The sequence below is a fragment of the Diabrotica virgifera genome, chromosome 1, assembly GCF_917563875.1.
Source record: "Diabrotica virgifera virgifera chromosome 1, PGI_DIABVI_V3a".
Classification (NCBI taxonomy): Eukaryota; Metazoa; Arthropoda; class Insecta; order Coleoptera; family Chrysomelidae; genus Diabrotica; species Diabrotica virgifera.
Genome location: NC_065443.1, coordinates 100,322,559 through 100,337,036, shown reverse-complemented (window position 1 = coordinate 100,337,036; position 14,478 = coordinate 100,322,559). Strand labels below are relative to the sequence as shown.

The 14,478-nt window shown below is 33.8% G+C and overlaps 1 protein-coding gene across 1 annotated transcript in view; it reads right to left on the bottom strand.

The window, feature by feature from the left end:
- The window catches only part of LOC114349424 (transcriptional activator cubitus interruptus), a 660,730-nt gene that overhangs the window by 79,070 nt on the left and 567,182 nt on the right, over positions 1-14,478 (bottom strand). Inside the window, exon 2 of the mRNA XM_028299796.2 lies at positions 5,098-5,219. Within this exon, the coding sequence (XP_028155597.1) occupies positions 5,098-5,219 (122 nt within the window). The remainder of the gene's footprint in view (positions 1-5,097; positions 5,220-14,478) is intronic.

Here is a 14,478-nt window from a genome sequence, read left to right as displayed (position 1 = left end):
TGGAGGGCTTCAGAACTGTCAGCGAATACCACTGTGTCGTCTGCGTATCTTATGTTATTGATACATTCTCCGTTCTTGCTTCATCATCCACTGCTTCTTGAAAGATTTGCTCAGAGTAGATGTTAAACAGCAGTGGTGAAACAGTTAAAAGAAAGTGCGACGGAATGGGTATATTAAGGAACGAATATCTGTATACCCTAAGTTTTGCTGACCACCAAATAGTGATCGCACAAGACGAAGATAACCTCAGTTTTATGATGAGAAAATTAGAACAGGATTAAAGAACGGGATGGAAATAAACCTGAAGAAAACTGAATACCTAACAACGGAGAACACATAAGGTGCTAAAACAGCTAGAAATAGGCAAACAAATCAAAGGAACATACAAGTACAGGACAGGTATTTAGGTTTCATAATAGCAAACAATCCTTGGGTATTTCAGGAAAGCTGGTTAAATTAGTGAGAATGACGCTCAACAATACAAAAAACAGGATAACACTGGAAGGAAATTTTTCAAAACAATTCACAGTGAATAAAGGACTGAAACAGGGTGACCCTCTATCTACAAACTTATTTAACTTGGTACTAGAGCACATAGTAAGAAGGATAAAAATTAGTACAAGCGGTACCATATTTAACAACAGACAGCAGTTTATAGCTTACGCTGATGATCTAGTCATCCTAACAAGAACAAAGGAACATCTCCAAAAAATATTCCAAAAGTTCGAAGCGGAAGCAAAAAGGTATGGATTAAGAATCAACCAAGGAAAAACACAATACATGGTAATGAAAGGAGATATAAATAAAGAGGATAACTATATAAAAATGAAAGCAGAAGGAGATGAATATAAATTTAAGGAAGTAGCAGAATTCGAATACCTGGGAGTGACTGTAACCAGTACTGGAAGGGAAGAAAAAGAAATAGATAAGAGATTATTGAGGGGAAGTCGAGTTGTGGGTGCGTTAAACACGATATTAAAAGCAAAAAATGTATCAATAAACGCGAAAATCAGAATGTATGAAACTAATGAAACGATAATACGGCCCACAGTGTTGTATGCGAGCGAAACGTGGGTAATGAATCAACAAGAGGAGAAAAAGATACAGATATGGGAAAGGAAGGTTCTGAGAAAAATTTTTGGAGGTATACAGATAGCGGAGAAAACCTGGAGGAGACGAACAAATGAAGAAGTAATGAGGATGTATGGGAGACCAAAAATAACGACAAAAATAGGAGCCCAAAGAGTTAGATGGCTGGGACATATTACTCGAATGCCAGAAACTAGAAACGTCAAACGAATATTGAATGACAGAGCATTGGGAAAAAGGAGACGAGGTCGCCCAAGGAAGAGATGGTTAGAGGCTGCAGAGAGGGATTTGAAAGAAATCGGGGTGAAGGACTGGAGAAAGAGTGCAGAGGACCGAAAAGAATGGAGAAATATTATCCAGAATTTAGAAGCCGTAGGCCTATAAGGCCTGTTAGCGCTGTACTGCGGTACTGTGGGATAAGAACATTAGCATAAAACAAAAAGAAGAATATATAATAACAAGAAGTATCCTCACTTAAGGGTGTGAAAATTGGATAATAAATAAGAAAATAAGAGTAACGGAGATGGAAATTCTGAAGGAGAAGCTGCAGAGTAACAAGAATAGATAGAGAAGAGAATAAATAACATAGAGGTTGAGAAAATAATGGGAATGAGCTCAGATATAATAGACTACATCCAACAGAAGAGAATCTGGTACAGACATGTCAGAAGAGAAGACCAAAATCGTTGGATAAATAGAATAACAGAGTGGAGCCCGATAGGAAGAAAGAAGAGAAGCAGATCCCGAAGATCTTTCAGAGATGAAGTGGACGAAGCAATGGAAAGAAGAAATCTACAGGAAGGGGACTGGCAAAACAGAAAGAATTTGAGAGAACGGTTGAGTGACGGAATACAGTGAAAACTGTGGAAAACCTTGGTATGTATATATACCTATAATATAATCTAGTGTTAAGTAGTGGATCTTGAAAGCCACCTTAGAAGTTAGCTAACCTCGATAATACAGCACTTGTGTAAACAGATTTCCAGTATTTTTCTTTAATTAATTCATTAAACATGATAAATATTGTCGTTTAACTTTAAACTTTTTCGAGAACACGATTCAACTAACTGCCACCGGCGCCAGTTTCACAGAATCCACGCTTAATTTATCTAAAGAAATAAGCCTTCCTCAAAAGCGTTCCAATTAACCAACCAAGAACTTCCCATAGGATACGTGGGTGCACCTGAAATGAACAGCACCAGAAAAATAATTCGAAAGAAACAACTGATGACAAAAACGTTTGGTCTTGATGTTGACGGATTAACATAAGAAATGAGATAATTTGAGCTTACCGAGAATTATTAATCGACTGTGGTTGCTAGATGGTTCATAAATAATCTGTCATGTTTATGGAGCGTAGTGTCGCTGCTGGGCTTCTACAGTCGACCAGATCAATTTTTAGTCGTTTATGTTTTAAGGTGAGTATAACCTGGCACATAATATGTATGTATATAGTGTTTTATGTTTTGTTCTATAGAATTTTTTTCGCTAAGTCAATATTTCTCGAGTGAAAATTTCGCCAAAAAACCACCTTTTTATACGGATTTTTTCAAATAACTCAAAAAGTATTTTATCGAAAAAATATTCTTAAGAAAAATTGTAGCTTATAAAAAAACAATAGAATCAAAGTTATAGCTCATGAAAAGTAGGTTCTTATTCGTCAAATTACAAATCGAATATTTCAACGTGAAATAACTAAGAAATTAAGCACTTTTCAGGGAAAACTCATCAAAATTACATCACATTTAAAGTAATTAAAAAAAAGCTTTATGTATTTTTGTTTGTTTTTTATAAAAGTTTCTAGAATCAGAACTAAGCAAGGTACGCTCAAAATAAAGTTGGTCCCTTTATTTTTGGTAAAAAAAAACTCGTAAAAATCATCGTCTAAGTAACATCCCAAATGAAATTAATCGTTACCGCTTTACAGTTTACTTTACTTATGTATTATTTATATGATCTGTAAATTTCACTGTAGATCTGTAGATTATGTCTATTCCCATTTCACCTGTTGCAAAGATCTCTGCTATCTATACCCGCGGCTTTACATTTACACACACTTTTAGCTTTTTGAGTGCTGGTTCCACTTTTGGTCTTATTTGGTTCTAATTCTATTTGTTGGTTCTAATTCAATATCATTGCAGTAATAATTGTGGTGGTTGTTGTTTTATGATTAGACATGAGGTTTTTGCAGTACGACCTCTATCTTTGAATTATTTGTGTCTTGTTTGTTACGGGCTCTCTATTTACTGACCTTAGACCTTAAGGTTCGTATGAACGACGCGTTAAATAACATGCTGAAGCGGTTTACTTATTTAAACGACGGCAAAAAGAGATAGAAAATATTTAATAGTGCAAAGGAAAGAGAATACAGTTGGCATCCTAAAGTTTTGTAAAATTGATAAATATATCCTTTTATAATAAAATCAGTCGGACCATCATGTCCCCAAAGATATGTTCCCACACCGCCAATATGGGCGGTAGAAACTTTATTACATTAGTTAATTCATACAATGATAAAAATCTTAACACAACGTAGTTAGACCACTAAGTACATAGTAAAATTACCACGGCACTGATCGCATCAACTCCCTAGCTTAGTCGAAAGGGGCACGTTATAGCACCTGTATGTTAAATCTCTTTGAACTGTGTCATTTTACCGACAATTCATCGGAAAATGATCTACACTCCTCAGAAGGAGTAAAGAGGCAATCAATTAGGGTGTGGTATTAGCTTAATGATCGTAAATAACAAATTTCGATAGAAATTTCGCTATTTCACGTTAAGTTTGAATCCCGTCTTCAGTTCATATCTTTTTCTATTTAACTCGGCCTGCCACGCCGCTCCAACGTTCCGTGGGATTTCTTTTTTATACTCTCATGAATTGGTGAGAAGTTACGTGTGATTTGCCTTATTTTAAGGAACATATCCCTGGTTTCACTTTTATTTTGATGTGCATACTCAACTACCTGGCATAATTCATTTAAATATTTGTTTTTATTATGTCTACATATACAGTGCTAGTCAAAAGTCCGTACCCCCCCTCGTATCTTTTGAACGGTTATACATATAATAGTGAAATTTGGAGGGAGGAAATAAACGGACATAAGCTTCTTAACTAGTCATGACAGGTGACGTAATAATGACAGATGGCTTTACAGCGCCACTGTGACAGATAATTTTAAATGGGACCTTATGGCAAGTGACACCTCATTTGAAAGGTATTGAAAATATCTATTCAATCGTACTAATTTTTTTGGGTTTAAGTTAATTTTGATTTTGGTGAATAAATGAAATAAATATAACTTTGTAATTTCGCATTTAATTATTAAAAATTCAAATGTCCGCCCATGGTTATTTTGTCAAAAAAGTTGACATTTTTCAGCTCTCTAGTAGTTTTTACGTCATCGTCAACCTTTTTGACAAGTAACCATAGGCGGAGGTTTGAATTTTTATTAATTAAATGCGAAACTACAATTTTTTATTATTTCATTTATTCATCCAAATGAGCTTAAACTCAAACAAAATTAGTATAGCTGAATGGGTATTTTCAATACCTATCAAACGAGGTATCGCTTACCATGGGGTACCATTTAAAATTATCTGTCACAGTGGCGCTGTAAAGTCATCTGTCACTTTTACGTCACCTGTCATGACTAGTTAAGAAGCCTACGTCCGTTCATTTCCTTCTTCCAAATTTCACTATTATAAGTATAACCGGTCAAAAGTTACGAGGGGGGGTACGGACTTTTGACTAGCACTGTATGTTTTACTTGCTTCTGTAGTTCATTCTATTTTGCTCATGAATCTTCACTGTCTTCGCCTTCACCTGTGAATGCAGTGTTTCAAAATGTATCTGTTCATTGTTTGGACTTCTAATCCTGTACACAAAATGTTTGTACTTGTCTGTATATTCATTTGAATGACCATTACTTTTTTAGTAGATTCACAAATATATGAAGTAATTTAATAAACCCTTACCTTTATTTTTATTCTTATTCTATGACTTACCGTGAATTGAGTTAGTGGTGGAATGTTGAAGAGAATACAGGTACTCCATATGTGGGGGCAACCGATACGCTGGATGCAGCTCTCTTCCAAGAAGTAAACCGCCTCCAGGACTGCCACCAACGCTGAAAATAAAAAAATTAATTTTAATAAAAAGATTAAACAACGAAATCAAAAATAGTTATATGCATATAAAAATTTTAAAATGTGTTTCAGCTTTGAAATTGAGTGTTTCAGCTGCTATTCCATCTTCCGCTTTTCTAAATTTTATGCAATTTCTGTTTTCAATATTTGAGGTTCTTTTTCATAACTTCTTTTCTCTGTATTATTGGCTGGGTCGTTGTTAGAGAATAGTGTTTCACAATATTGTTTCCACACCTCTGCGATACCGACTGCATTTGTTATGGTATTTCCACTATTATCTTTGATGATCTGTGTCTGTGGTTTGAATTCTCTTGCTAGATAATTGACTTTTGAGACAAGTTCTCTAGATTCTTGGCGGTCAGCCACGTTCTAGAGAACTTTCTAGGAACACACAACTAAAGGAACGTTCTAGGAACATGTTCCTCTAGTTGTGCTCATATATGTTTCTAATATAACTATTTTTGTCCCTTCTGCACAAGTGTTTTATAGTGTCTATCTCTATTTCTTTTGTACTGAATTTGATGTGCCGTTTCTAAGTTTTCGTCTTCCTTCTACTAAGTTGAGAGTCTTTTCAGTCATCCAATGTTTCTTCCTATCTATTTTTTCTTTGGGGTCTGTATTTTTGATAGCTTCAGTGATCAACTTCTTTGTGCATTCCCACGATTTATCAGGGTCTCCGGTAGTGGCTGGTAGGTCAGCTTTTGGTACCTAATGCTTCTCTATCTTTTCCGGGTGTTATGGAACCAATTTTCGTCTTCTATTTGCAATTATTTTACTGTGCAACTTAATGCGAAATTTTGCTTGTAATATTTTATGATCCAAATCAGTCTGCAGCTGGTGTTGCAGACTCCAAGAGTATGATCTATATTTGGTTCTTGTATCGTCTTCCAGGCGAATACCATGTTAATAACGCGGATGATGTTTAAACATTGTTTTTAATCGATGGCAAACTGAAGGAGCCGTTCACTTCTGTCCTTTCGCTCGCCTTCGTTAAGTAACTAATAATATTTAAGAAATCTTGAAATCACTAAAAAGGCGGCATAAACGCACGATAGCGCAACCGCCGGTGGGTTAAAGAAAAGTCTCGGTGTAACCAGTTACAATAAACAAGTATAACTGTATGATTACTGATTATCTACAACTGAAAAGTATTTAGCACCTTTAAACAGGTAGCACCTTTGAAATAATTGGCTGACACACACTGCAATTATACTCATTATTCCCAGTTTTTAAAACTTGACAAAAAGTGTAGTATTTACAGGTGCCACATTTACTGCAATTAGCTGAAATATCCTTGCACCTGAACATAATTCACTGTTCATTAGGTCTATTTTACTTTTACTACTGGGATCGTGCCATTATTCGTCCCTTATAATCTAAACCACATAAAAATATCCGCGGTACTTTAACGATCACGCACATATGTTCGACAGTTTAGAAAACCCGTCATTCAAAACAACTAATGCCTTTGATTGACTCATTTATTTCTCAATTGGAGTGCTGTCCTTGATTAAGAAAGGGCAACGACTTCATACAAGATAGACCGTTTGAAGTTCTATCAATACGGTACACTTTTTAAGGAACACGTCTGTGCATAGAAATCGCTTGGTTTTGGAAATTAAAGAATACATACAGTCATGAATACCTATATACAGGGTGTAACAAAAAGGCCAGTCATAAAATAAATCATATATTCTGGGACCAAAAATAATTTGAACCTAACTTGCTTAGTACGTGCATTTAAAAAAAGTTATAGCCCCTTGAATTTACAAAATGAAAATCGATTTTTTCCAATACATCGAAAACTATTAGAGATTTTTATTGAAAATGGACACGTGGCATTATTATGGTAGTAACATCTTTAAAAAACAACAACAGTGAAATTTGTGTACCCCATAAAAATTATGGAGATTTTGTTCCCTTAACCCTCGCCGCCCCAAATATTGGTGAGGGTCCAACTGAATTATTATTGTGGTGCCATGAGTTAAACACAATGTTTTTATAAAACTTTTTTGCCTCTTAGTACTTTTTCAATAAGACAATTTTATCAAGATTTATCAAGATAGAGATCTGGTAATAAGGTGACCAACTATTTTTTGTTCAAAAAGAGTACACTTTGCAAGTATTTCATAGGCGAAACAAAAAAAAAGAAGAAAAAACGATAAAAACTTTATTTTCTTTTAAAAAAATATTTTTCTTCGGAGTTGATTTTTTTTTGCTAAATGAGGATGTTCCTATAATAATGTAGCCACATCCGAACAACTTTCATTTTGCATATTAAATTTGACTGTTAAGACGGCAGATAATGTTTTTACAGAAAGTTGCGACTTCTCACTTCTCCAATAATCATTCTCTAGTGAAAATACCCTTTAAACAGTAGCATTAATTAGTGCCTGGACAACATAAAGAAATTTCTATTAAAACTTTTAAATTTTCGTGTGGGATATGTTCTACTCTAAAATGCCGAAAGATTTCTACTCATCTTTTGTCAAGTTCTATTTTCTCATTGTTCCATTTATTCAATTTTTCTTCATTTAAATATAAATTTACTCTTCGAATTTCTTCAAAGAGAAAATTGTCATTAATAACAATATCTTTTACTTCCTTCGTTACAAATTCGACTGCTGAAGAAACTTCTTTCCATTCAATTATACTGTTTAGAAGGGTCCATTTGAAACAATTTAATGCTCTAAAGTTCACTATTCATTCTCTGTTCACTCTGTACGGTTTGGGAAAAAAGAGTACAAAACTCAGTAAATGAGTACAGTTGGTCACCTTACGTAATAATATTATGCAATTAATATTATAATGTTATCGAGATGCAAGATATCGAGATAAACCATTTACAAATATGTGGTGGATTTTACAAATGTTCAAAATATCTGGATAAAAACTGGCTTATCGAAAAAGGACTAAGAGGCAAAAAGGCTTTAAAAACATTGTGGTTAACGCTAATGGTAGCACAATAATAATTAACTTGAAACGTACACAAACATTTTAGGGGATTTAAGGGAACAAAGCCCCCATAAAATTATTATTTTTGCACAAATTTCACTGTTATTTTTTTAAGATGTCCCCGCCATAATAAAGCCACATGGCCATTTTCAATCAAAAATATCTAATAGTTTTCGATATATTGGAAAAAATCGTTAAAGGGCTGTATCTTTTTTATGTGCACATTTGTACTAAGGTAAGTTAGGTTCAATCGAACTATTTTTGATGACGTAGACAACTGCTTTTTTATATTTTAAAGCTAATTTTAACTAATTTTTTTCTAATACGATGATGTAAGGTTGCCTGTGAAAAAATGGCCGCAAATTAGAATTGCTAGCTGTTAAAACGCGAGGTATCAGCGATAAAGTGAAAGAAAGCTAGCGCGCATCGCAACTGATTTGACAAGATGTCTTTTTTAACAACTCGAATTCGCCATCAAACATTGTCAACCTTGTCAAACCAGTGGCGATGCGCGATAGATTTCTTTATTTTATTTATTTTATTTTTCATTGTTTTATTTATATGATTTTTATGTCGTTTTCCATGTCATCCCAAAATCTTGTTATCGTTGTTCACTACCTATCAAACGTGGAGTACGACAGAGTTATGTTTTGTCACCCAGTCTTTTTAATCTATACTCTGAAGAAATCTTGAAGGACGCTTTGGATGACAGTCAAGAGAGAGTAAGACTAGAAGTAATCAACAATAGCAGATACATTCGACGATACAGCCGTAATCGACAATAGCAGATACACTGACGATACAGCCGTTCTAGCCGAAATTTTACAAGATCTCCAGACATTAATGAATCTAGTCATCGAAGCAATTTATCAGAAGACAAAGTGGATGGCAATTGCAAAAATTGATATAGACCAAGGTCTGCTTTTTTTTTAATGGAGAGAAAATAAAACGTGTAGTGTAAATAGTTTTAAATGCCTTGGCAGCTGGTTAAATGTAAATTGTGACTCTGATGAAGATATAATAACCAGCATCAAAATATCACGTAAGGCGTTTATGACCTAGAGACCAGTTTTGTGTAACAGAAACCTGTCAATGCATATTCGCAAGAAGGTCCTGAAATGTTATTATGTATGGTCTATCTTATTGTATGGTTGTGAGACATGGACATTAAAAACCACAATGCTAAACAAATTAGAAATATTCGAATTGTGGTGCTATCGAGGAATCCTAAAAATATCGTTGGTTTCGCACACTTGCAATGAAAATGTTCCTAAAATGATGAATTCGGAACGTCTGCACTTAAACATCATATAGAAGAGAAAACAGAATATTTCCGTCATATAATTAGAGGACCTATATATATATATATATATATATATATATATATATATATATATATTTTTAGCATCTCATGACGTCCCCCCATGTTAAACTGTAGTCTCTCGTGGCGTCCAGGTCTTCGTGGACTCCGATATACGGTTGCCACGAGGATTTTCTCTAAAATTTATCGCAGGTGAAAGGTACCACTTCCTACAATGCTTGAACAAAATATTGGCCGGATGTCCTCAGACACGTTATCTGTATAATAATATACACATTACTTGAGGCAGTTGCCGTCAGGCGCGCCACGTTCGCTTGCTGTATATCTAAAATCACTTTAACGGTTTTGATGACGTCCAAATATATATTTATTCATTTTAAGGTTGTCGCGGAATCCGTATATTTCAGTTAATGTCCTCATGGCTTCTACTACGCTGTTGCCACCTCAAATGTTGGTATTTAGACTTCGGATATTTTTATAAATGATTATTGTAGTATGTTAAAACAATTATTTTTGTGACAGATTAATGATATTCTCTTTGTATAATTAACAGTGTATTTTTTTACTGCAAGAATAAAAACAATTAAGAAGTATGTTCATTAAAATTGATGAATTTATCATAACCAGTTGCCGAAACTGGTAGTCTAATTGCTCAATTGTAACATATTATATAAGTGTTAGAATTTAATTCTTAATTCTTTATTAGGAGATCCAGATTTAGAAATTAGAACAACAAATACATTTAAAGAATATAAATATCTCGAATCTATATTATCTAAAGAAGGCAAAAGAGACATCGAAAACAGAACACAGCAGGGCAAAATAGCGGTAAACATTCTAAGCTCTCTACTATGGTCTAAAGAGATAATACAAAAAACGACAATCTATCGTACCTTGGTAGAGCCTATTATGACTTATGGAGCAGAAGTTTGGCAGATCACAAAAAAAGATAGAAAGAGAATAGAAGTAGGTAGAAGAAATAGATTATCTAAGGAGAGCGTGTGGTATATAAAAGATCGCATCAGGAAGGAGGACAAAAACTGTATATTCCAGTGTAGATAGAATTGAAACGAGACAACTAGTGTGGTATGGTCACGTCAAACGAATGAATGAAGATAGATGGCCAAAGAAAGCTTTAAATTACATACCACAACAAAGAAGAAGAAGGGGAAGGCCTTCAGTTACCTGGGAAGAAGATGTACAGTACATTATGAGAGATAAAGCCATCAAAGAAGACGAATGGATGGACAGAAAAAGATAGCGGTCGAAATGCGAGAAGTAGCAGAGGCTATAGGAACCTCGCTTATAGATGCATAGATATAATTATTTATTACAATATTTTTAATAATATAATTTTTCTATTCTCATACTATAATATATCAATTATAATGTCACCACCTGTATAATAGATATAATCAGATAGATCATTAGATAGAACTAAAAACGCAGGACGAACTTCTCCAAGAAGTAATTACATAAAATAATGCCCTCTATTCGTAACGGAACATCACAAGAAATATGGGAGACTTTTAAACATTGTGTAACAACACCTAATCCTGTGAAACGGAAACACTGGATAACAGATGGAACCTTTCAAATCATTGAGAATAGAAGAAATCTTTGTCAAAGTGGTATGCATAGTGAAAGGAAAAAAGCTAGTTTAAGAAACCTCAATAAAAAAGTAAAGCGAAGATGCAAGGCAGATAAAAAACTGTACTATCAAAGTATATGCAAAGAAATTGAGAGACATGATCAGAATAATCAGCCGAGAGATCTATTTAGAAAAATACGCTACTTAACAAGATACTTCAAAGCCAGAACTTGGGCCATTGAAGACAACACTGGAACTCTGAGAAAAATCAGAGAAGATATAGCAGAGACATGGAGATCGTATTGCAGGTACCTATATAAAGATGATTAACCCCAAGAACCTGTTAACCAAATCTTTGATGAAGTAGAAGGAGAACCTGATATACTTGAAAATAAAGTAAGACTAGTGATCATTAAGCTTAAATATAATAAAGCACCAGGTCCAGATATGATAACAGCAGAAATACTCAAAGCCACAGAAGAAACTCGCGTAAAATTACTTCATCTACTCTGTAACCAAATATGGCATTCTAAACAATGGCCTGAAGACTGGACAAAATCTACAATAACAACAATTCATAAAAAAGGCAGCTTCCATAAATGCGACAATTATAGAACTATTTCTCTTATATCAGCCAGATCAGTATTCTTCATAACAGCCAGATCAGTATCGTTGATTCTGTAAAGTTTCTTGGTATTTTTTTAGATAGCAATCTGAAATGGTCCCTTCATATTGATGTGTTAAGCAAGAAACTATCCTCAGCTTGCTTTGCAATAAGATCTGTTTCGAAGGAAATGAATTTAGCCTCTTCCAAAATAACATATTTTTCTTTGTTCGAGTCACATCTTCGATATGGTCTCCCTTTTTGGGGTTCTGGTACGGCTGCCCAATCTGATGTTATTTTTAAATCACAAAAAAGAGCAATAAGATATCTGTTTGGCCTCAGAAGAACAACACATTGCAGAAGCTAATTCAAAGATCACAGGATTCTAACACTACCTTCTTTATATATTTTAGAAACTGTTTGCTTAATTCGTAAACATCTACATGTCTTTCCAGCAAGACCTAGACATGACTATTCCACCAGAAATTCTACCTTTGACATCTATTTACCGATCCCGTCCAGTGAGTTAGTAAAGAAATCTATATTATATTCTGCAAAAAAACTTTACAACCATCTCCCTCTACAACTTAAATCTGCAACATCTTTCCCCAAGTTCCGTAAAATGACTAAAGCCTATTTATCTGAAAGACCATATTATTCAACAGCAGAGTTTCTTAACCAATAACTAAGAAAGTACAGTATTCTTATTAATTATATAAGTATAATCTTAATCTATATTTGAGTGTCATATGCAGCAGCTTAACTTAAATTATTAAATTTCTTAAGGTAGATTTTTTTTTTTTTTTTTTTTTATTTAATGGCATAGACATTAGTCATTCAGCCAGTTGCAATAAACAATATACAATCCTATCCCTAATACAAAATTAAACAGAAACAATATAGTAATACAATAAATAATACAATACAACAATAATACAATAAAAACAATAATGGAACTCTGATAAAGTGATAAAACATTTATGACAAAAAAAAAAGATGCAAATCTGAACTTAAATCATAAAAAATATCATGCCAGCGTACAAATCTTATAGGACCGTGCGTGTATCTGACAAGAAAGCTATAATAATATTGTATATTTGTTGTGAGCCTGTAGCCAGCAAAGACTGTATATTGAATGGTGCATGCATATCAAGTTTAATTAAATTTTTATAGAGAGAGTTGGAATGCTGTTGAAACTTAGTACATTCAAAAAAGATATGATCAAGATCACCCTGCTTTCCGCAATGTTTGCAATTATTGTCTTCAATCACATTTATTTTATATAAATGACTTGGATAGCACGCATGCCCAAAACGTAATCGATTTATAGTTGTTATATATTTACGTGGAGCTTTAAAACTCTTAAACCAGGTACTTTGTGGAATCACTGGTTGTAAAGTGGTGTATCTTGTGGGGTTTGTTAAGCAATAAAGATTCCATTGATCTTTCCATATCGATAGTTGGTTTCTTTTAAAAATAGTAATAACATCTGATACACATAAAGAATATGACAATAAAGTGCCTGATGTTATACTGGATTTAGCTAAGTAGTCTACATACTCATTATCTTTGAGTCCAATATGTGCCTTAACCCAAATAAATTTTATATTGAAGTCAGAGTCTTCTAACTGCTTTAACATATCCTTTATTAAAAATATGTAAGGATTACTAAATGTTTTGGGCAAAAAAGTATTTTTGATATTCTGTAAAACTGATAGGCAGTCTGAAAGAATTAACGTTTTTTTAGTATAAGAGTTTTTAATATATTTCAACGCTTCGAGTATGGCCAATGATTCCGCAGAGAAAATTGAAAACTCATTGGGAAGTTTGTACTTGAATTCGAAACCTCTTGAGGGTAAAAAATAAGCACAGCCAGATCCTTCTCTTGATTTAGATGCATCTGTGTATATAACTGTTGCATCACTGTAGCAGTTCAAAATAGATTTCAGGATATTGTTGCTGATTATGTTGTTTTCGTTGTATGTGGGTATTATTACATCAGTTTTATGGAAGAGAGCAAAGTAGTCTAAGTTTTTGTCTACTGTGTTTAATTCATTTGAAAAAATAGGATTGTTCTGTAATGCAGTACATAAAGGCGGAGATGGTTTTTTAATCCAATACTTGTGAGTAAGATCTGATTCGTTAAGATGACATATACTGGAAAATAATTCGAAATTTGTAGTGTGTGCTTTAAGTACCCATTTTTCGCTTAGTAAATTTCTTCTAATCTCTAAAGGAGGCTCAGAAGCTTCAACATGTATTGGTTGTATAGGAGTAGATCTCATAGCACCTAAACAGATTCTCAAGGCCGAATTTTGGAAAATGTCAATTTTTCTTAAAAGGTTTTTGGAAGCAGAACCGTAGAGAGTAGCACCATAATCTATAATGGATCGTATATAAGCTCTATAAAACAATAAAGATGTCTCAACATCGCAGCCCCACCACACTCTAGTTGTCATTCTAAGGAAATTAATACCTTTGCTACATCTATCCAGCATATATTGTATGTGTGGTTTCCAAGTTAGTTTTTTGTCCAGAACGAGTCCCAGATATTTGACATTATTTTTAAATGTAAAAGATTGATCACTAAGTAATACATCTTGGTTTATAGGAAGATTGTGTCTTGTAAAGACAGATACTGCTGATTTGTTAATTGATAAATTTAAGCCGTTCTCTAAGAACCATGGAAAGAGGGAACTACAAACTGTACTTAGGTTTTGCATACCGTTTTCATATTTCTTGCTTTCCATATAGACACAAAAGTCGTCT